We start from the raw sequence: 24816 nt of genomic DNA, 5'->3' as shown, positions 1-24816 counted from the left end.
AATTATAGGAGAAGTAGACTGACAGTGTATAGATGTCAAGGAAAATTCTATATCTCTTTTCAAGGAATAGAGCCTCCTTTTATACACCATGGGGGAGAGGGGAGGAGCCTCTAGCCATCAAGGCTGGCAACTAATGCTAGCAAAACTGCCCAATCAATTTTGTAAAATTGATGAGCCTTAAATGTGTGAGTTATATACACATTTATGAGGCAATTTCTTATTCAACCATTTTTCTCCAACACTCTCTTCAACGACCTCCACATCATCGACCTACTATCCTTCTTTTTCTTCTTCTATCACGGCTGCTGGTTGTGAGTAGGGTTAGGGTTGAACAAGAATGAGAAATGAAAAAGGGTTACAGTAGTGCGCCGGCGGTAAGGTTTGTAGCGGCTGCTGGCAAAAACGAAGGTTTGCAATGGTGTGTCGGTGGTCAAATTTTGCAGCAGCTGTCAACGACGGAGAGGTTTGGATTGTTGTTTCTTAAACAGTGGTGGTAGGGGCGAAGATGAGGGTTGCGACGAGAAAGGGAGATGGGTAGAGGTCGATGGCTGACGGATGACGATGGCAAGGGTTTGGGTTAGAGTCAGAGTTAGTTGGAGAAGATTGTTGGTGAGGTATGTGAGTTAGAGTAAAGATGGAAGATTGTGGTGTGTATTGAGTAAATTTTTTATTTATCAAATTACTAAAGATGTGCCTTCAGTAGTGGTGTATTTTAAGATGAAAGGTGGTGTGTAAATACGGACATCCTCAAACTAAGGCACTTGGGTGATATTAAAAAACATTATATTAAAATTAAAAATATACATATTAAAAATTTTAAAATCTCTAAAACAAAACTGAGTGAATAATAGCGCCGAAAATCACTCACCAAACATTCTCGCTCAGCTTTATGAAAAACAAGTGGCATTAAAAATTGACAATTATATGATCTATTGGGGTGTTCCGAAAGAAAAATTATTTTGTGAGGCATCACGCGGTTACGTCTTTAATCAAATCATTATGTTTGTTGTTATTTTAAAATTATTTAATATAAAATCGTAAATTTTATTTACTTTATTAATCACAATATAAGTGTCATCATTTGGGAACAAAGATAAAAGTTGTGTTTTGCAGCTTAGGTAAAAAGCTAAAAGCTTATTTTTTTGACATTAAAATTATAGATAAATTACAAATACACTTCTTGAGATTTGATAAAAATACAAATAACCTCCTGTAGTGTTGGAAATTACATTCTACTTCATGAGATTTCTAATTTCATAACAAATTGCTCATTTTACTAATAAATTATGAAATCAATTAACAGTTTTAATGATATTAAAAATATGTTTCAATTAATAATTTAGGTAATTTTATTATTATTTAGGAGAACAATTATGAATTTCATTTTTTTAGTTAATTCTGTTAAATAAAAAATTGTAACAATGGAGTATTTGTAATTTTCTAAATCACAGGAAATAATTTGTATTTTAAGCAAATTTCAAGGATGAATTTATAATTTACCCTAAAATCATTTGGAAAGGTAGCTGAAAGCTATTTATAAAATTACAACTATACCCTTTAGTTGCAAAATGAGCCACATGCATGAAAATATAAATTTCCTAAATTGGATGAGGGTATTTTGATAATTTGATTGTGATGTGACATTATAAACAAATATTAAGTAAAAAAGTCAAAAAATAATTTTTTACCAACTTTTCAAATGACTTTCTGAAAAAGTTAAAAAATTTGATTAAAACTTAAAAATTAATTTTTAACTATCCTCTTAAAATGCCTCATACTATGCGTAGGACAGCATGAGACCATCAAACAACTTCTCACTAGAGAGAGATTGGTACACACATATCTTGAAGTTGACATATCCAACGAGAGACCATTTAATTGGCATCTTACATGTCGTGTGTCTTCTCTTCCAAAAATTAGGTGGTGGGTCATAATTTCAACCTGACTATATACCTGTTTGATGATATGCAATTACATAATTACCTTTTGAAGTTTGATTTCTTTACGATTATAATCTAAATTGGAGGGTGTTATTTGAGTTTGTAAAAATTATTGTAAATTTTATTTTGATAATTTAATTTGTTTATTTTGTAAGAATTTTTTGTATATATAATTTATAAAAAAAAGTTATGCCAATTTAATAATCGTGACTTATTCAATTTATTATATTTGTTATCAAAAAAATTAATGATTTATTTAAAAAAAAATAGATGATCTATTTTTTTTAACAAAAATAATAAATTAAATAGGTCACGATTATTAAATTAATTTTTTTTATAAATTAATATACATAAAATATTTCACAAAATGAACGATTCAAATTATCGAAATGAATCTTATTTGTCACCCAGGGCCTGGACAGAATCCTCCCGTCCAACTTATTATTACTATTATTATTATTATTATTATTATTATTATTATTTTAGTCACATGTCCCAATGTTTTATTAGAATTGTAAAATGTCTCAAACCTTGCGTTTAATTCCATCAATTTATTATAAGAGTTTTATAAACTAAATTATTCATCATCAAAACTAAATTTTGATACAAAAAATCTATTTAGTGACAAAATTTTAAAAATATCAGAAATAACTATATTTTTAAGGACCAAGATTCCTGCCAAAAATAATTTAGTCTTAAAAGAATAGTTATTCATTATTAAATGTCTATTTTTGTCGTTAAAATTTGAATAATGCTAATTTTTGCAATAAAATATTTTGTTACTACATTTTTGTCTCTAAAATTTTAATTTGTTGTAGTATCATTATGTAAATAAGCCAATATTAAATCCATTTTAAAAATCATTAAATTTTTAAGCTAAATTTAAATAACATACTACTCAGCGTTACGTGATTATATATGTATTATAAAAGGCAAGCTATGCAAGTTCGACTCATGACTAACACAATTAAAAGTAAATTGAAATCAGTTTCGAAAGATAAACTGTTAATATTAAAAAAATTTTGAAATTTATTCAGTGTGTTTGGTTTGAGTTTTCTGGATTAAATTTTTTGAAAACTGACTTTTTTGATTTTCGTATTTTTTTGTTTTTAGTGAATATTTTTTAAATTTTAAACATTTTTTTTTACTTTTTTAGATGCACCTTACTTAGAGGTATCTAAAAAGTAAAAAAATTATGAAAAAATATTTTAAAAAATTAATAAATACATAAAAATACAAAAAAAAGTACTGAATTCTTGTATTTTTTTATATTTTTGGTATTTAGTGAATTTTTAAAAGATTTTTTTTACTTTTTAGGTGTATTTATGTTAGGTTTATCTAAAAAGTAAAAAAATTATTTAAAATATTAAAAAAATTCAGTAAAAATAAAAAAATACGAAAAATAAGAAAGTAAAATTTTTTAAAAAGTGTTTTTTGAAAAATAGAAACAAAATGTTTCAAACTTTGTCTGCGAATTTACTTTTTAGTGATGTTTTAAATTTTTTAACCTTTTTATAATATGAAAAAAAGTTAAATGTATTTGGAAATGATTTTTTTTTAATTATATCAAAAATCATAAATTACTGAGATGTTCGACTTATTTTTTAGTATTTTTTTGACTTTTTAATGACTTTGCCCTCGTTTGGCATCCCAATTTTGGGTTAAAATAGTTACAAAATGACAAAATAAACTCAAAAATCAATAAGATAAAATGTCACATCCAAACTATAATCATTTAATTTTTTCTTTCACAAAAGTCAAAAAAAATAAAAAAGTCCATCTCAAATGAGGTTTTATAACTCAGGCTAAAATAGCCAAAAAATTAAAATGTCAAAAATTCAATCCTCATTCCAAACGAGCTATTTAAGTTAAGTGCATTTTGTTTTGTTTTGTTTTTTTTTTTTTAACTTTTTAACTATTTTAAATAAAAAAATAAAATTACCAAATGGAACCTAACATGCTTGTGTGCAACCCCATTTCTTTTGGTGTTTATTACCCTTTCTATTCTTAAACTATCATCAAATTGTCTATTCCGTCCATGAGCTATTGATTGAGTCTACTCAATTCCTAAAATATATATAAATCAAAGTCTATTTAGCCCATAAACTATCGATTAAATCTATTAAGTACTTAAAATATTTAATTCAAACCTATTTAATTTTTTAAAAAAATTATAAAAATAAAATATATGTCCATACACTACAGGAAAATACACTTTTGGCGATCACTTTTGCCGACTAAAAATATTTTGGTCACCAAAAGTTGTGGAATTGGAGACAAAAAATTATGTTAGTCGGCAAAAGTATTATATTTAGCTACTAAATTTTTTTAGTCGGGATGTATTGATTATTGGTGACTAAAAAAAAAATTGGTCACTAAAAATGCCACAATTGGCTACTAAAAAAAATTTAGTCGCTAAATTTGCCACAACTGGCGACTAAAAAAATATTTTAGTCGTTATATAGTTAGTTTTGGCTACTAAAATTATTTAGTCATCGAATGAAAATCAAAAAATTACTTTTCATCTTTGGCGACCAAAAGTTTGGTCACCAAAAAGTTATTTTCAAAGACTAAATATTTTTTTAGTGGCCAAATTATTAGTTTTGGCTACTAAAATTATTTAGTCGCCGAATTAATATAAGTATTAAAAATTTGTAAACGACCCTACCCAATTAAAATTTTATTACAGAAAAACCTTAAATTTGTACTTTGTCTTTAAAAAATGTTTTATTTCGTTATGTATTTAAGTCACAAATTCTGATTTCTCAATTTTGCTAATAAAATTATATAAATATTACATATACTGCAAAAGCAGAATTCAATAATTTAAATAATAATATTTCGCTAATAATAGACCAAAATAATGCATTACTTATGTAATAGAAAGAACTTATCGAAATTTTTTAAATCTTTTTGGTGAAATAAAAAAGACGAATTATATTAACAGTCCCTATAGTTTGGGACTCGTGTCAATTTGGTCCCTAATTTTTTAATTGTGGCATATTTGATCCTAAATTTTGAATCTTGTTCTAAATAAAGACAATTAAAGATATCATTGCACAATTTCAACGATAAAATCGTCAATTTGATAAAATATAGACTAATTTGACAAAAATAAATGTCAAAAAAATATTTTTGAACTTTTAGAAATTATTTCTACCCACCAAAAATAATTGTGTAAAATTGATAAATGTTTTACACATTTATTTATTTATTCCAAATTAATTTTTATTTTATGTTTGGATAATGATCATGTAGTGGTTGGTTTTTTATTGATGCTTTTCGATGGTTATCATGTAACAGATGGTTGTATTTGTTGTTAATAGATATTTTTAGATGATTATCATGAAATGATGGTTATTATGCTTTTAATGTGTAATCGATATATTGAACATATGAAATGTTTTTAGTTTTGAATTTTTTGATTTAATGGATTGGTTTAAAATCGATATCAAAGTTGTCGCCATATTTGACTTTTAAAAAAATAGAAACTAATTTAATGAAAATAAAAACAACCATCATTACATGATTATCATCCAAACATATATTAAAATTAATTTGTTAAAAATAAATAAATAAATATGTAAAAGATTTATCAATTTGATATAAATTTATCTTTGGTGGGTATAAATAATTTTTTGATATTTATTTTTGTCAAACTAGTTTATATTTTATCAAATTGACCACTTTGCTATTGAAATTGAGCAATGAATTTTCAATTGTCCTTATCTGAAACAAGATTCAAAATTAAGGGTCAATTGTGTTATAACTGAAAAGTCAAGAACTAAAGTGACACAAACCCAAAACTATAACGACTGTTAGTGTAATTTGTTCTAAAAAGAACTTACCAAATTTTTTTAAAAAACCAATTAGAAATTATAAACGAAATTTGACATATAAATACTAGGGGTGTGTTTGGTAACGTTTACGTTTTCAGTTTTTATTTACAAAAATTTTATAAACTAGTTTTTGTTTATTTTTAGAAAAACATAAACTATAAATGCACTTGGTAATTGATAAAATATTTAAAAAAATTTAAAAATATTAAAAAGAGTGAGAAATGGCAAGTGACGGTGGAAGACGGTAGTAGAAAGTGGTGATGGTGGGTGGTGGGTAGCTGGTGGTGGCAGGTAGGTGGGTGACGGTGGCGAGTGGTGGGTGGTAGCGAGTGGGTGGTGGTAGTGGTGGTGGCGGGTAGTGGTGGCAGGTGGGTGGTGGATGGCGGGTGGTGGTGGTAGGTGGGTAGGTGACGGTGGCAGGTGGTGGGTGGTGGTGGTAGCGGGTGGTCGTGGCAGGTGGGTGGCGCATGGCGGGTGGTGGTGGGTGGTGGGTGGTGGATGGTGATGGTGGGTGGGTGGGTGAGTGATGGTGGCGGGTGGTAGCGAGTGGGTGGTGATGGTGGTACCGGGTGGTGGTGACAAGTGGGTGGCGGTGACAGGTGGGTGGCGGATGGCGGATGGCGGGTGGTGGTGATGGGTGGTGGCGGGTGGTGGTGGTGGTGGGTGGTTGGGTGACGATGGCGGGTGGTAGGTAGTAGCGACAGGTAGATGGCGGGTGGGTGGTGGGTGATGGTGGCGGTGGTGGGTGGTGGTGGCGGGTGAGTGACAAGTGGCTGGTGGTGGTGGGTGGGTGGTGGTGGCAGGTGGGTGGTGAGTGGTGATGGCAAGTAGGTGGTGGCGGGCAGTAGATGGTAGTGGCGGGTGGATGACAGGTGGGTGGTGGGTGGTGGTGGTGACGGTGGTGAAAAATGGTGGCGGGTGGTGGCTAGTGTTGGGTGGTAAAAAAAAAAAAATACAAAACTCAAAACGGAAACATATTTTTTGTGTTTTTATTTTTTAGCCAAATTTATAAACTGAGACCACTGATTTATAAATCAAAAGTTTTACCAAACAAGTTTTTATTTAAATTTTTAAAATTTTTATAAATATAAATAAGAAACTGAAAATGTAAGTGTTACCAAACGGCACCTAAATAAAGGCAATCACAAAGTTATTATAGAAGATAAGTAAAAAAATATTATAGATAATTTTTTGTTTACCCTTATAAAAGAATTCACCACAAGGACTAACACCTATTTTTCAAAGATAATATAAAATTTTAACTAAATAGGATCTTTTACTAATTTATAATATTTATGAACTTATATTTTATTTTTATAATATTTTTAAAAATTAAATAAGTTTGAATAAAATATTTTAAAAACTTAATAGCTTTAATTGATAGTTTAAGAATTAAATAAATTTTAATTTATATGTTTTAAAATTTTTAATAAATTTAATCAATAATTTAAAAATTAAATAAACAATTTAAGAATAGATTTAAAAATTAAATAAACAATTTAAGAATAGATTAATATTATAAAGGGTAATAAACCCTTTTTTTTCTATAGGTTTGGCATGCACGTGTGGTCTCACACACACCTACACTTTAATACAAGCATTTAGCATTCCCAACATTGAGTAATGGGGTTTGAGGTTTGATGGGCCAAATCCATTGACAAACCCAACATCTCGAAAGGCTAAAAAGTTGTACGAAATTATTAGTTTAATTATATAGATCTACCCCACCCTTTTTTTTAGATGCCACAATCATTTTTTTTTTTTGTTTTTTTTTGGTTGGTCACCACAAAATTATTCACAGTTCTGTAAAACATTTTACAGCTTTGCTGGAGTAATTTAACCCACAAATCAAAGGCATATCTAATGTACAATCTTCAACAATACACATACATAAAACATAGAATCTGAATTCAATAGGTCCAATTAATTCAATAGCTCCAATGTACAACTATATACATATATAGAAGTTGTTTTGTTTGATTTTGTGTTTGTTTGGGCATATTTTGTATTTGGGGCTTTTGCTGCACCAAGAAATGGTGTTGTGTGAGTTCTTTTGGTTATTGGGGGGTTCGTTTTAAATTGAATCCAAGTTCTTTACATTGCATTGCTTATAATGCATCTTGCATTGTCTCAAAAAACAAACAAATAAATAAATTACATTAACGACCCTTATAGTTTGGGACTTATATCACTTTGATTTTTGACATTTTAATTGTAATACATTTAACTCTAAATTTTAAATCTCGTTTCAAACAAGGACAATTGAAGACATTATTGCTCCAATTCAAGGGTAAAATTATTAATTTGATACAATATAAATTAGTTTCACAAAAATAAATATCAAAAAAATATTTTTAAATTTTTAAAAATTATTTCTACTCATCAAAGATAAAATTATATAAAAATGATAACTATTTTATTTTTTTACCAAATTAATTTTTAATATATGTTTGGATGATGATCATGCAATGAGTGATTGTTTATGTTGATATTTTTTGATGGTTATCATGTAATGAATGATTATTAGGCTTTTAATATATAATCGATGTTTAATATATGAAATATTTTTAATTTTAGATTTTTTGATTTAATAGATTGGTTTAATAATGATATCAAAGTTATTGCAATGCTTGACTTTTGAAAAAATAAAAACTAATTAATGAAAATAAATATCAAAAAAAATTATTTTAAAAAATTATTTCTACCCTCTCAAAAATAAAATTATATAAAAATGATGTGTTTTTTTTTTTTAATTTTTCCCCCAATTTAATTTTTAGTTTCTTTGAAAAAAATTTCTAAAAATAGATTCTGAAAACCTAATCAAATAGAAGTTTATAACCAAAAAAATTCTAACATTATTCATTAAAAAAAAAGACTATTATATTTCAAACAACATGTAAGTTAACCAATACAAAATAAGTTGTATGACGACTTTGCCCTTTAAATGGAGCAACGATGTCTTTAATTGTCTTTATTTAGAACAAAATTCAAAATTCAGAATCAAATGTATTACAATTGAAAGGTCAGAGACCAAAATGACACAAGGTCTAAATTCTACGGACTATTAGTGTAATTCACAAAAAAAAAAAAAGAAAAAAACAAAAAAACAAAACAAAATTCATTCATTTCCTCTTATCCTCCTCCTAAAACGATGTGACTTTGGACATTTGTTTGGGGTGATGTCACTTTGGACATTATAGGGTATTTTGACATTTTTTTTACAGTGAATTCAAATTTTTTAAAATTTTGTTTGGCATTCTGACATTTTTTTTTTTTTTTTAAAGTGTTGGATTTGCACATGATTGGGTGAGATTGTATCAAAATAGTTGGGATGTGCTCTTTTCCCTAGCATTTTCTTCTTAATTTATATTTGATGTATTTGTACTTAGAAATTTTATTTTGTGAAGTCATATGAACAAAGACCTTTCAAAAGAAAACTCAAGTAACTAGTTGACTAGAATGGAAACCTTGTTGGTTTAGACATCATTGAAACTTAGTTTTACTTTTAAATGCTTTTGCTATCATAATCATATGAATTTAGAAAATTACTACATATAATCTTATTTTTTATTGTATTTTATCACCTTTAAATACAATTATGTAAGTTACATGTACATGAAACTGTTGAGTTTCATTGTCGTGTGTAAGAATGAAAAAATAGTATAAGAAATAAAAAAGTTTACAAACATTGTACCATATGTTTTTAGCTAGTTCTCAACTCTACAAGTTTAAAATGAAGATTCTCTCTTAAAACTGTCAGATCTAATTTTATGACTTTAATTTTCAAAATAAACCATAATATATATACTATAATTTGAATACAACGAAACAATATTTATATACTTGCAAGCAAAAAAGATATGCCCTGGCATGGAACAACTCCACGGGGAACACCACTTGAAAGCCATTCCCCACTAGAACAGACTACAAGTCTGAGAATCCAAGAGGAAGCACAGCACTTTGCCCCCCATAACACACAACACAAACCTCTGGATTTCACAGAGCATATGAGAAAGGATAACAAAAGCTTTGTTCCCTTCTCTACTTCACTTTCCTCTCTCTCTCTCTCTCTCTCTCTCTCTATATATATATATATATACATATATTGACTAAAGCACACGCATTCACATAATCACATCCTAGTGGGTCTCCCCCAAAACCTCCAAATATGCATCTTCATTATTCAATATTTGCATACACTGCAATGGATAATTATAAAAAGTATCTCTCTCTCCCTCTCTCTCCGCTTCTTTAAATAATTTAAAATACAATAATGTTACTTACACAAAATTAAAAGAATTAATTACTCATCAAATGATTAAATATCATTCATTTCTCATTTATAAATTTATACATAAATATATCTTTTTCAAAGATAATTTAAATAGAATTAAAATGATACATTTTTATAGCTGAGGTGGTCAAATTATACATATTTATAAATGAGCTAGATTATTTGATATTCATTAATAATTAAAGAAGTGTTCGCATAATTAATTCAAATTAAAACACAAAAAATAAAAAAAAAATATAATATATAATTTAAATTTATTTTAAACATGACTAACTCTCAAAATGAATTCTTAACCACAAATTATACCTTCTGTGTATTATTTTAATAGTGTACAAGTATCTTTTCTCTTTTTAAATACCCATTCCACCTGCAACCTCACAAATCTCCCCTTTTGTGCTTTCTTCTCCAAGACTTATCTCCCTATATATCCACTTCACACCTACTTCATAACTTCCAAAACAACTTTCATACCAAATTAACCCTAAACTTTGAGTCTTTGCCCTAGCCATGTCCATTGCCGGAATTCCAGACCCAGATAGAATCCACAAGAAACCATTCCACCGGAGGAACGACTCCGGTGAGCTCGACGTCTTCGAGGCCTCAAGGTACTTCTCCGGCGCCACGGAAGTTTCCGGCTACAATGGTGCAAGTTTTACACACAAAACCAATAGAGAAGATCAAAACCACGGTTGGAGAGGCGGCGGTGCTAGACGAATTAGCCTAGATATGCCATTGACAAGCTCAGTTTCTTCTCAGACTCATCATGTGGTGGAGAAACAAATGAAGGAGAAGAAGAACAAGCAACCGAGCTCTCCGGGAGGTAGACTTGCTAGTTTCTTGAATTTTCTCGTCAACCAAACAACTTCCAAGAAAAAGAAACCAAAGTCCTCCTCCACCACCCAGTCTTTGAAGGATGAAGATGAGAGCTCCGGCGGGCGGAGGAAGCGGCGGAGCAGCATTAGCCACTTCCGGAGCGCCTCCGCCGCCGATTCGAAGTCGGTTTATTCATCATCTGGTTCTGGGTTTAGGACACCACCTCCATATCCACACACTCCTGCAAAACATGTGGTGTTCTTGAGAAAATACAATGGTGGTGGTGATGATGAGAAGCCAGTTTCTTTACAAAATGGTGTGTGTGATGTTAAAAAAAGCGCCATCTATGCTGGGTTGGATGAGGAGTTCCAGTTCTCTAATGGATTTTCCGAGAAAATCAAGAATAATTCTTGTTGCAATGGATTTTCCGAGAAAGATAGGAAGTTTAATGAAGTGGTTGATGATGATGATGATGATGATGGTGGAGAGAGTGATTCAAGTTCTGATTTGTTTGAATTGGAAAATTATGATTTGGGTTTCTATTCAAGTGGTCTACCAGTTTATGAGACTACCCATATGGACAATATCAAGAGAGGTGCACCAATTTCCAATGGCGCATAATGGCATTACTGTAATTTTCTTTTTTTTACCTTTGGCTTTTGTTTCTTTCTTTGTTGTGGATGTTTGGTATTGTGGAAAAGAAAATATTAGTGGGTTTTTTTTTGTGTCTAGATGTGGCCTTAGATTTTGCTTTTTTTTCTTCTTTGAATGTTCTTCACAACTTTTCTCTGTATGTACAGTTCGGAATGTTGGTCTGTCTGTTGTTGTTTTTTTTTTTTTTTTTTTTGGGGGGGTTGGAATTTAGCAATGCCTCATTTGGGAAGTAGCTTAACAGTCGCTTTTAACTTTTAATTTATTTTGAGTCATATCATTTCTCATATTTTTTATATATTATTTTTAAAAAGTTAAAAGAAATTAAAAAATTAACTTTTAACCATCTTCTCAAAACACTCTAATATCAGTACCTGCTCAATTTTTATTTTTATTTTTAAAAATGAAATGTATAAACAACTGAGTACTAGCATAGCACACTACAGGAAATATTAGATTTGGCGACGTATTTTTAACGGCGTTTTTAAAAACGCTACTGTTTATAATATTTAATGGCGTTTCATAAACGTCGCATTTTTTTCTAATCAAAACGGCGCCGTTTCATGAATAGAAGACGTTTATCAACGCCTTGAAATGGTTTTGTCCCGCACGCTCCTCTCCCTGTTTCACCTTTATTTTGAATCTGACTCTGACTCTCACTCTCACTCTCGCTCTCACTCTCGCTCTCTCTCTCTCTCAAAATCGAAATCGTTTCGGATCGGTGATCTTACATCGGTGATTCATCAGAAATCTTTCAAAATCGAAGTCAGAGCTTCGAAGATCTTACATCCCCTCTCCCTGTTTCACCTTTATTTTGAATCTGACTCTCACTCGCCCTCTCGCTCTCTCTCTCTCTCAAAATCGAAATCGTTTCGGATCGGTGATCTTACATCGGTGATTCATCAGAAATCTTTCAAAATCGAAGTCAGAGCTTCGAAGATCTTACATCGGTGATTCATCAGAGCCATTTCGAAGTTCTCTCTCAAAATCGATTCAGATCGGTGAATCGATTCGGATCGGTGAGCTACTCTCTCTCTCTCTCTCTGTTGTACAGGTGCCATAATGTAGCGAGTAGTGACAGCAAACTCCTGCTTAGAGTAGACAATGTGAATGTTGCTCTTGGATTTGAGGAATATAAGATTCTTGTGACAGATGATAACCTTTAATTTGTAGCACCGAATGGCCATTTTATCTAATTTTAAGGGCCATGAATGTTATAAGCTTAAAAGCAATCAAAGACACAAAGATTACTTAACACAACATAATGGAAAGAAGTTAAAACCGAACATCTGATGGATTTTTTTATTTTTTATATCGTCATTGACATCATTTTTGCTACTACATTGAATACTTTTGTTAGATTTACCTTCTCTAAATACGTCTAAACCTTTCAGATGCTGAGGGATTGATTTTTTGTTTTTCCTTATTGAATTATAAGTTTGTCTCTCTATTGAGAACTACTGTTTTTAGTATAAATTTCTGCTACTTGGCTGAACCTTTGCTAAATACATTAGTGTTGTTGTTGTTCCTATTTTAGCATTTTAGCCAAATCTGCTAATGCATGAACATCTTTATTATATTCAGAAGTGTGTAGATTTTTTTCCTAATTGATGGTAATTGTTTAGTAATCAAGTAACATGAAGTTCATATAGGAGATAGAAGTTCATGGGATTTAATTTTTTACTATTTTATATTACCAATAGAAGTTGGAACATGCATTGTTTTTCATAAATGATTTAGAGATACATGTTCGAACAAAACTAGTTATCCTTTTTTTTTTATATATATAAAATTTTATATGACTATATTAAAATCATAACTTTTTGTTGTTCATGGTTGGTTTCCAGATGACTCCATTGTAAAATAGATTCTGATTCAGTGGAGCTCAAAACTTTGATTTTCGTAAAATGTATCTAGTTTTTTTAATAACATCTTATATATATATATATATATATATTGAATGCCATAGGAATTCCGATGTTCAAATTCCTTTAGAACATCAAAAGCAAGTATCAGCTTGAGCAAGCATTATATTTTGGTTAATATCACTATGATAGGAAAAACTATACCATTTCAGAATGATACTCTACTCTGGTTCATTGATTTGTTTACTCTATTACTTAGTTAATGCTTGTGATGTAGACAAAGACGGTAATAATTGTACAATGCTTCTTTTGCAATGTAAAGAACTCTGCCACTATGATATGTCTTAGTATATTGGGTATATGTGCATACATGTGAATGCGCACAAAAGATACACACGCAGACACGAAAATGCAGGCTTTTGGTACTGAAACTTCATAGACACTTTTTATTGTTGGAATTGTGTTTTTGCATATTCAGGATCCAGAGGAAGCTCATGCGAGAAGGGGAGGTGAGCTTCCTTCGTCTGGTAATTTTTTGTTTTAGATCTTGTTAGTGTTTGAAATCGTTGCTTGTTCCATTGGTTAACCAGCTCCATGGACATTTGATCCTGAACTACTGCTAAAATGTCTCAAGACTTTGAAGAATCAGGTGAGTAGCTATTTATGTTGAAATTGTAGATTTAGTTCATAGACTTATGGAAATTCTTTTACGGCTCTCTTCTATAGTACTTTGGAATTTATTGCTTATAGGCAAGAATAGCATGTATGCTTTCTTTCCTCATATTGAGTTCTGATGGTTATTTCTCTTTCAGGGATCAGTTTACGCTCCTTCATTTGACCATGGTGTTGGAGATCCAATTGAAGATGATATTTTTGTGAACCTTCAGTAAGTATTTTTCTTCGTTTGGATATACAATTTTTTCTTCGTTTATTCACAATTCTCCCACTTTAGGCAATGGACTGATATTTACTTCAATGCCATAGAAATTGCAATGGGGCAGGTCAAGTTCAAGGGTACAATGGTTAAACAAGCCTTCAATTTGGAATTTCATGCTTATCTAAGCCAACAGAATTCCCTTAATGCTTTACTCATACACATTAATCCTTTCTGGTTTTAGATCCTTGAGAAGGTAAAGGTTGCATATGATATTCCCATAGTGACTGATGTTCATGAAAGCATCCAGGTAACTTTTTTCTTCCTCTTTCAAATGCCAATGTTCTATTGGTATTTATATGTTCTTCTATGTTTGATTTTTATGTGACTATAGAAAATCACGGAGCATATAGTATGTAGTTATCGAACACCATGCAACAACCTTGTTTTTGCTTTTTTGTTTTTGTTTTCACCACTCATGCCTTTACGTTTTCTAGTTTCCAAGAACAGTGCATTTGATATAGCTCCCCGTTAATATTAACTGAGAATATAGGGAATCAACACACATTTTGATCCAGTCAATAATAAGTTTTAAGGGGAACCTTATCAACTCGTGTCCTATTAGAAATCCCATTTTATTGTCATAAGCCATCATCAAGTCAACTTTAACAGCACATTTTTTGGGACCTTGCCAACCCGATGATAATTTCTCATTAATTTCTGAGCCAAAAATACACTGCCACTTATCCTCCTACCCTACACAAAAGCTGACTGAGTCTCATCAGTAACCTTGGGAAATACTTTCTTAACTTTCTCAGCTAATAACTTGGTAAGATATTCGTATATGGTGTTACAGCATGATATAATGACATTGGACCCCTCTCAACTTAACTTCTCATTAATTGTTTCTTTAAGGATGTCATCAAATGGTATTGACATCACTTAAAAGTCATAAGCTTTTAAGATGATATATTTTTGTTCCTTCTATACCATTGACAAATGGACTGTTTACCTAATGGGCTCCCATTGCGGACATATATTCCCATACTCCGTGCCATTATTTGCATAGGCAAGCTTGTTACCAGTTCTTCTGTTGCTGCACCATTATTTATGTAGGTGGGTTTATTTTCACTCATCATTTTGTTCTTCTGAAGGAGAAGCTGATGAAGTGGAAAGTGGAAAGTCGAAAGTGTTAAGATGTACTGTTTTATTGACAAAAATCTTGGGTGATGTACTCAATTTTGTTAACCTTTTTATGTTCTGTTTTTATAAATGACTTTTTCCATATATTATTTGAGGAACTTGCATTGGCACAACATCTTCAGGTGAAATCTTTGTTTCCATGTTCGTTTCTTTAGTGCATATTGTCCGTTAGTATTTTTAATATTCTTATTCCTCTTGTCATGCCAATGCTAACTTCAACAACTAAATGATGATGAAGGGATGGTGTAGTACCAATGTTCAACATGGCATGAACTGTTTCTGACACTTTTTTTCTCAGTGTGAAGCAGTTGGCAAAGTTGCAGATATTATTCAGATCCCAGCCTTCTTATGCCGACAGGTTGAATTAATAGGTTTTAGTTGCCACTATGAAATTTTTTTGCAATTTAGATATGAAGATGCCTAATATATATCTATCAATTCATCTTGTTGACAACCTCTTGAAATGACAGACAGATCTCCTAGTTGCAGCTGCCAAGACTGGAAAAATTATCAATATTAAGAAAGGCCAATTCTGTGCCCCCTCTGTGAGTTTAAGATTTTTAACCTCATCCGCAATCAGTTAGAACCTTCATTAATAAGTTCAAAGGCCTTGGATATATACATTTGTCCCTTTCTGGTCCCATTTGTATAATTAATGATGCATATCTGCAGGTCATGGTAAATTCTGCTGAAAAGATTAGATTGGCTGGAAATGAAAATGTTATGGTTTGTGAGAGAGGGACTATGTTTGGCTATAGTAAGTCATCTTAAATTTCTTGTCCAGTGCTATCTGCCTCAGGCTTCTGAACAGTTATATTTGGCGTTTACTGTAGTATATTGATATAAGAATAATGGATATTAACTTGTATAATTATTTTTACTTGAGTGCCTAAGGCCTTTAGGGATCAATACAAACTGTAACACCATAACAACTTAAACATGTGGCAGAGATATGGCGCTCTTTTCTTCTTTTGGTTGCCATCTGTCACCCCATTTCCATGGATCAGTGACCACTGCTCACTTGGATTCAAATTAGAAACTTTTGTATAATTTACAGTGGTGTCTTCCATTTCAATTTCCACAAATTGAAGCTGGTAATTTATTAGCTGAAGTTGATCTGAAGTAAAGCTATATTCTTGCTATAAGTGTTCCATGATTAAAGTCGTTGATGCATTATTGATGTCATTTTTTTTTATTGAGCTAATATATTGGTTATGTTTCACAGATGATTTGATTGTTGATCCGCGCAACTTGGAATGGATGAGGGAAGCTAATTGTCCCATTGTGAGTAAATTATTTATGCAGTTTATTTTATGATATATTTCTGTTTAAGGAATAGTTCTTTGTATGGTTGCACCCTGCCTGCGGTCACATTACTATTTCTGAAGGATCTGATAATTTGGTTCTGACTACAGGTGGCTGATATCACCCATTCTTTGCAACAGCCTGCTGGAAGACAGGTGTGGATCATTTCTGAAATATATTAAAGAGCTTATACTGGGAGAGCTTATAAGAGATTGTGCTGTAAGCTCTTTAATCTCATTATACTGGGAGAGCTCATATGTTTCTCCCAGTATGAAACATATTTAATAAGCTCTTTAATCTCATTCCCACTTAATAAGAGATTGTGCCACTTTCATTTCAGATTTGGCTGATGCTGTGATTGAAAGTCTTCCATACGTTGGAGCGATGGCAGTCTCAAATCTTGAAGCTTGACAGGTCCGACTTTGGACATTTATATTTAAAACATGGAACTAATGTGGAATGCTAGTTATAATGTTGAACTAATAAGATCTTGTCTTTACTGATGTGCCATATTTTATTTATTTATTTTGTTCTGACTGGAGGTTGTGGGTATGCCTTTTGCAGTCTCTAGTTCCTCTTGGAAGCGTTGAAGAACTATTGGCAGCGTATGATTCGCAGCGTCGGGAGCTTCCACCACCGGTCACGGTGTGGGAATGGGGATGGACAAAAAGTTCTGAAACTTGGAATAATTGTAGTGTAGTGATATGAAGAAAATAATACATTTTTTTTGCAGTTATTTTATTCCTTGGTGCCTGCACAAAGCCTCCTCGGCTGTCCATGGTGACTGAATACGTGGAAATGGGATCATTGTATCATTTAATCCATGTGAGTGGGCTGAAAAAGAGACTCAGCTGGAGAAGGAGAGTGAAAATGATATGTGATATATGCAGGTGCATTTGACCATCAACTTTTCCATTGCACTACCTCATTGACATTGCACATTTATGTTGGTACTACTGCTAAATAAGTAACTTATGGTTGCTTTTGGAGCTCAGTATATTTTTTTATGTTGGTATATTTGCTTTTGCATTAATGAATGAGCATTCCTTCACTACAGGAAATATCAGTTTTGTGGAAAATGATTACTCTTTTTTTTATATTTACCATAGGCCTATATTATTCAATTAAATGTTGAAGGTGTATTTCCTCGTTAAGTATTTTGTAATTTTTCAGCTGAGTTTAAAATGAAAAGGTTATTATTCCTTTTGTCATTTGCAATGACTACTTGTTCAAGCTTTTGCTGATTGGAGATTCTGGAGTTGGAAAATCATGTCTTCTTCTGAGATTTGCTGTAAGTGCTTTGGAATGTTTTTCACTCTCTCCTATATTTCTTCTTTTTAATGAAAATCTAGTTGTAGTGATAGACAAATTTGTAGTTTATCTGATTTTCCCTTTTGTAGTTTATCTGTGTTGCATCTATAATATATATAAATGTTGACATATATTTGTTTCTGTTTGTCTTTACATACATATATTAGGTTTGTGGATACCATATTCTGAATCTGAGTAAACAAAATTTGAATCTTACCTACTTTATAGTTGATTCTGTTATGGGAAAGAATGCAGAGTATGTGGGTTATTTATTGGGAATTTGAATCCCAAATGAAAGGCCCACAGTTTTGAATCAAATATAAGATATTTATTGGGTATTTGTGCATGTGCCTTCAGAAATTGCTGTTCTGTTGTTTGATTCTCCTCTTGAGCTCTGTTCTGTTCCTCACTGTCACTGCGAGATCGCCGATCTTCAAGGTATGTTTCGTTTCTCTACTTTCTTTTTGATCTATACAAATTGCATATATATATATATGTGTGTGTGTGTGTGTGTGTGTGTATGTATATGATTGTGTTTATGAAGTTTAATTTGATTGTTGATTGTTTGTTATTTGAGCTTCAAATATGTGATTCTGTCTGTTTAGTTACTGAAAAACAGTTTAATCTGTGATTTTGTAGCTTATGTTGACTTTACAGGCACTTCCATCAATTGAAAAGGACAACATGCCTATACTGAAGGTATGGTATTTGATTAATTCTGAGTGTTTAGATGTTCATTCTGCAGTCAATTCAGGTAATGGGTTAGATGCTATTAAATTCAGTTTTTGTGTTATTCAAAAAAAGGTACTCGAATTTCTTCCTGAGCGAACTTTTTGTGTTATTTTTTTCTTTTTTTATCTTGATTTTTTGCATTCTTATTAGTGAACTTTTTTGCAGTATTTCCCAGCCAAGCTGAGATGGTGAATATTCCAAATTGAAGACATTGATTTGAGAAATCACAGATTTTATTTTATTTTTCTTTTTGTGATTGATTCATGCACTTGTATAAAATACAACAGGGATTTGTGGGTTCTTTGTAAATCCTCTGATGTGTTCTAGAAATGTTCTATCAATAAACAATTTAAATGCATTTGGTTAAGATAAAACATACACAGGTAGAATGATGTTGGGATTGAAATTATTGGATTTTTTTCTTGAAGGATGTATTGGGTACTATTATAGATGTGAGGGAATAGTAATCTCACAGAAATATATGTCTATACAAAGTTTTATTCATTATTGCTATTTTTACAGGAAAATCTTACAAAATTAATAGTTAAAAAAAAAAAAAATCTATTGCGGCGTTTTTCAAAACGCCACTGTAGTTATATATTTAAAATAGCTAAAAAGCTATTACAACGTTTTTGAAGCGTCGCTGAAGGCCTGTGTGACGTCATGTTACCGTTGATTATCACATTTAGCGGCGTTTTTTTAAACGCCGCCTATACTAATTTAACGACGTTTTTAAAGCGTCATAAACTTACAGCGACGGCCGCGTCTTCGGCGTTTGGTGATAAGCGTCACTAAAGGAATTAGCGGCGTTTTTCAGACATATAGCGGCGTTTTTAAAACGCCGCTAAAAGCCTTTTTTCCAGCAGTGGCAGTAGCAAATTTGAATTTTACTTCATGCACACAAATCCAAAAATTATGAATGAAAGTGAATCACATATTTCATATGCGTCAATGAATCACGAAAAATAATCACTTTATTTCCAAGATAAGGTATAGTTCAACTAAAAATTAATTTCATCCATATTATATGAGTCAATGGTATTATTTTATTTCCTCGGACTTGAGTGTATGGATTTATAGCTGAGCACCTATGGATGAGTTTAATTTTTGCCCACGTACCCAAATCTTGGTGATAAAATGATTACATTATTCCAAACTCATGTAATAACCATAGGTGTTTGATGTAATCACTTTATCACCGTAGACATTTGGATTTGGATCCAAATCTGTCAAAATGTGTAGACTATATTTATTCTAGCCATTGACATATCAAATTTAAATTTATATTTTACGCTTTGTTTTCAGAGAACATAATTTTTCTATTTGAAATTATCATTTAAGAAAAAATTTTGAACCTGATTTTTTTTGTTATTTTGCTGTCTTTAATGACTTTTTAAATTTTTTTGTCAAAATCTTTTTATTTTTATTTTTAAGAGCTTCTATAATTAAAAATATTTAAAATAAAACAAAAATGTAATAATTAAATTTTAAAATTGATTTTTTTTTTTTTATAAAAAAAAAACCAAGTTTAGAGGCTTTTTTCAATCAATTTTTTAATTTTTATTTTAAACCCAAGTGAGTGCTATAAAATCCAATTCCACAACTTAAACAAACTTGATTAGATTGTGAATGATTAATAGAGATCCTCCATGATTATTGGGGAACAAATCCATGATCACTCCGAGCGTGTGGTGTGGGCATCATTTAATCTTTTTGACTTAATGTGACACCAATAATAGATCATATATTATATTCATTCTAATATATAATTAACAAATAGTTTATACTTTCTTATGTCATCTAATTAAATTGATTCAAATCTTAAATGAGAAATTTGTGACCATCTAATTAGCAACTTAAATAGAGATATAACAGGATTAATTCAAGGGAAATGATGGAATTCACTTCAAAAGTAATGTATGCTTTAAATTTCAATTTGATGTTGTGTGGGCCACTAAAAAATGATTGTAATCTAAATATTTTTAATTTTAAATATTTTTAGAATATCTAGCATCGTTGTTAATTCAAACCAATCATAGAAAAGTCATATAATAGAGCCAAGGTTAAGCATGTAGACCCCATGGGCATTATATTGTTTTGTGTTTATTCTGTAACTTTATTCTGTGACTTTTATATGATTTATTTTTATATTTATAACAAAATTGACAGACATGTTACACATGCAAGGGTATTGAAAGATTTATGGGGTACCAAAACAATCTCAACTGTTAGATTTGGATAGAAAGAAAATTCAACCATTGATCAGTAATGTGTAAAATTAAACAATAATATGTTAGGAATATTGAGACCAAATACAGAATGAAATACAAATGTCACACAAGTGATAATCCTCTCTCCTTATAAGACATTTGTATCTTATTCTATATATGTTTGATCCCCTGTATACTTAGACTTACTGAAAATTGAACGTAAAAGGTAGATGACTTTCTTAAAAATAATAATAATGAAGTAATTTTCATGGCCATGTTTATTACTGAAAATTAATATTAATTATTGCACAATATGAATATACCTACCCCACATAATACTATGTTGTTTATCAAATTTGTTGACGGACTTTTTAAGGCTAGGTTGGTGTGTGATGTAATGAAACATAATTTTGTCTAATCAAAGGATCAACTTAGAAAAGGATGCAACTCTTATTCTAATATAGTGATCACACACATAAATAATGCCAAACTAGATAGCTTGGTCCAAACAAGATTAGATTAGGCTAAACTTAGGCCCAACTTTCTCATCGATTTATTTATAAAGAAAAAGGAAAATCTTATGTTATTATGATTATGCATGCGTAGCCATGTATTTTATTTATTCTTAGCGCGAATTTTACTATCTTTATATTTAAGTAATCAGAAAATTAAATAAAAATTGTTTACTTAGGCCTCGTTTGGAAATGTGCTATTTTAGTAATTTTTTGACTTTTTAACTAAAATATAAGATAAAAAAAACTAGTATGTTTAGAAATATACTATTTTATTTATTCATTAAATATAAATAGTGTTATGTGATACAATTTTTTTCTCCTATTCAACCCATATCAATTAAAAAAATGTTACTTGAAAATTAATTTTATGCCTAATAATGTTTGACATATCTATGCTATATATATATATATATATATATATATAAATGTAGTAAGTCTTCAAAAACTTCCAGAGTTTTAATCCTGCCTTCTCATTTAAAGTTACATTTCTCTTTCTTATATGGCAAGTCCTCTAGCCTCATTTAGGGGTGCAACTCGGGTGAGTTTGGTCGGATTGAGAGGTTATTCAAGCTTAACCCAAGTTGTGTTGGAATCTGTCCAGGTCCGCCCAAGCCCGAATCCTAACTCGAGGTTGCTTGTCCAAACCCGACTTGTGTTAAACCCGAATTGCCTGAATTCTATTTTTTTTTTTGCAGCTACATTATTAAATTATTAAAATTTGATTCTATTTACATTTTTTATATATATATAGAAAATCATTAATATCATCAAAACAAATAATTTATATAATGTAAGAGAGATGCTGCTATAGTAGTTTTTACAATTTATGAGTGAAAATAAAAAAAGTAAGATTTTATGTTATTTGTATATATAATATATATTCAATATGATTTAATAATCTAAATTACTTTAATATCATGTAATGACTAATAATTTATATATATATATATATATAATATTTTTATATATTTATAGATGTATAATTCGGGTTTCGAGTTGCTCGGGTTGTTTGATATCTTTGTCCAAGCCCGTCCAAATTTAATTTGGGCTTCTGAATTTTTGCCCAAACCTGTACCGAATTTAAAAATATCTTGTCTAAGCCCCAAAAAAATTCGGGCTGGATTTGGACTGCTCGAGTTAAGCTCGCCCAAGTTGCATCCCTAGTCTCATTTGTCTGTTTCCTAATTTCTAATTATTTATTTTTTTAAAAAAGATGACCAAAAAAAAAAAAAAATGAGATAGAAGATATTAAGTTAACATAAAAAAGATATAACCATAGAAGATAAATAAGAATATTTTTTTAACTAATTTATTTCTACTCACAACTAATCTATCTCCCCATATTCTTCTCATTTTGTAAAATAATAATAATAATAATAATAAAAATAATAAAAAATACATTTTTTATATGAACATAAATAAATAAATAAAGCTGTGGAAAGATAAATAAGAATATTTTTTAACCAATCTATTTCAGTATTACAATCAGATAAGTATAATATATAAGATAATATTGATTTTTAATTTTAAAAATACTAAAATGATGGCATATTCAATTTTTTGTTTGATCATATATCATTTTATTTAATAAAAAAAACAGACAATACTCTTTAAAAACCAAATAATTGATTGGCTATTAAAATAAAAACAAACAAGCAAATATTATCCTTAAAAGATTAAGTATTCAAATTTCAAATGATAAAAAATATTTTAGATAAAACAAAATCATATTATTATCATTTTAATATATCAGATAAGTACATATAATGTATCATTTTAATTTATGTCTCTTCACCCTAACTTTCCACAAATATCAACTCAAGAAAAAACAAAAATTGTAAAAACCTTCAAACTTTGGTGTATCTCTTAATCAAAACTTTCTTCTTCACCTAAACTTAATGTAATACCCCTGTTCCGTATTATGTTAATTAGTCCTTATTTTGAATATAAATATGCGTTTGACATGATTTTGTGTGCTATTATGTGGTTTTGAATTTCTATCTGTTCACCGTAGGAATATCTGTTTGATTTTTCCGCTTCGGAAATTAAATTGAAGGCCTTATCGGCCACAGAACTCGAAATTGATTGTGCCATTGTGATTGACAAAATTTTTAGAGCCTACGGTGAAATTTAATTGAAAATTGACTTAGATCAAATTAAGTTGATTAAATTGGTGAATTAGTGCCCAACTATTTAATATTATTAAATAAGCATTAGTGAGACTTTTTATATGGCCATATACACTCTCCTTGCTCCTTTTTGAGCTCAAAAATTTGAGATAGGCATGGAGAGGGTGTGAAGGCCGGCTATAGAGAGAGAGAGAGAGAGAGAGAGAGAGAGAGAAGAATTGTGCAAGTTTTGCTCTTGAACTTTGAAAGTCTTGAAGATAACTCAAGAATTTGCCATAGATTGTGAAGATTAAAACTCCTTGGTGAGTAATTCATATGTTTTTAGTTATCATCTTGTGAATTCAAGTTTCAATGAGGGTCAAGAACATGAATTAGTTTGATTTGGTTATATTAAAGACCCATGTGTGCATGCATGTATGTAATTGCTTGAATTTGCATGTTTGAGTTTAAAATACATGATCCATTTAGGATTTTGGTCAAAGCTCATGTATAATCACCAATTGTGTCATCTAAGTTGAACATGGGAGCAATGCATCACGTGCATGTACAATTTATGAAGATAAGAGCTTTGGATGCATGAATGTGTATATTGGAATTGAGTTTGGTGTCAATTTGGGGCATGCATGTGTTTGATTCATGAAATTGAGCTCCATGATGATGTGTTTTAGAGTTTATACCATGTTAGTACAAGAATATGTGAGGTTGGAGCCATAAAATGCGAGAAATGTTGGTTTGAATGTTGAGAGGGAGCTCAAGAACACATTCTGGATTTTTCAGAATTTTGAGGTCCGCTTGAGCGAGAGAACCTCCGCTCGAGCGTAAATTACGTGCTCCCAGTACTTTCTGCAGACTTGGTGTCCGCTCGAGCGGGGTATTTCACGCTCGAGCGGGGAGCTTTGTAGACAGGCCTTCCGCTCGAACGCCTTATTTCACGCTCGAGCTTATTTTTCATGCAACCAGTACTTTTGCAGGCCTTAAGGGTTCGCTCGAGCGGGGGAGTCCACGCTCGAGCGGGGACCCTGTTTTCTGAAGTTTTGTTTTCGCATTCTGTGTTTCGTTTTTCGTTCTCTTTCACTTGCAAACACTCTTAGGCATGCGTTAAACATTGTAAATGAGTTAAAGAGATAAGAATAAA

At 30.8% G+C, this 24816-nt stretch overlaps 2 protein-coding genes and 1 long non-coding RNA gene across 3 annotated transcripts; all 3 read left to right on the top strand.

Moving 5' to 3' along the window:
* Nucleotides 1-10312: 10312 nt before the first annotated feature.
* Nucleotides 10313-11617, top strand: LOC145791137 (suppressor). Its single transcript, XM_082871141.1, has one exon. The coding sequence runs from the start codon at nucleotides 10581-10583 to the stop codon at nucleotides 11505-11507; it is 927 nt and encodes a 308-aa protein (XP_082727267.1). The 5' UTR covers nucleotides 10313-10580; the 3' UTR covers nucleotides 11508-11617.
* Nucleotides 11618-12160: 543 nt separating this feature from the next.
* Nucleotides 12161-14382, top strand: LOC145791138 (uncharacterized). The gene is made up of 4 exons (XR_014330852.1): nucleotides 12161-12556; nucleotides 13881-13911; nucleotides 13993-14051; nucleotides 14215-14382. It is a non-coding gene; the product is annotated as an uncharacterized LOC145791138 (long non-coding RNA).
* A 4-nt stretch (nucleotides 14383-14386) lies between these two features.
* Nucleotides 14387-19201, top strand: LOC114311520 (2-dehydro-3-deoxyphosphooctonate aldolase 1-like; the record flags this gene model as incomplete). Its single annotated transcript, XM_082872493.1, has 12 exons — nucleotides 14387-14416; nucleotides 14521-14586; nucleotides 15778-15837; nucleotides 15950-16024; nucleotides 16152-16236; nucleotides 16705-16763; nucleotides 16895-17003; nucleotides 17125-17198; nucleotides 17349-18075; nucleotides 18453-18533; nucleotides 18735-18794; nucleotides 18993-19201. Coding segments are annotated over 7 exons (447 nt in total), but the record flags the coding sequence as incomplete, so codon positions are not given.
* Nucleotides 19202-24816: the final 5615 nt, after the last annotated feature.

Source organism: Camellia sinensis, chromosome 5 (genome assembly GCF_055761805.1).
Source record: "Camellia sinensis isolate YWXY chromosome 5, ASM5576180v1, whole genome shotgun sequence".
In the NCBI taxonomy this organism is placed as follows: Eukaryota; Viridiplantae; Streptophyta; class Magnoliopsida; order Ericales; family Theaceae; genus Camellia; species Camellia sinensis.
Note: the sequence above shows the minus strand (reverse complement) of the source record. Positions and strands in the feature narration are given on the sequence as shown.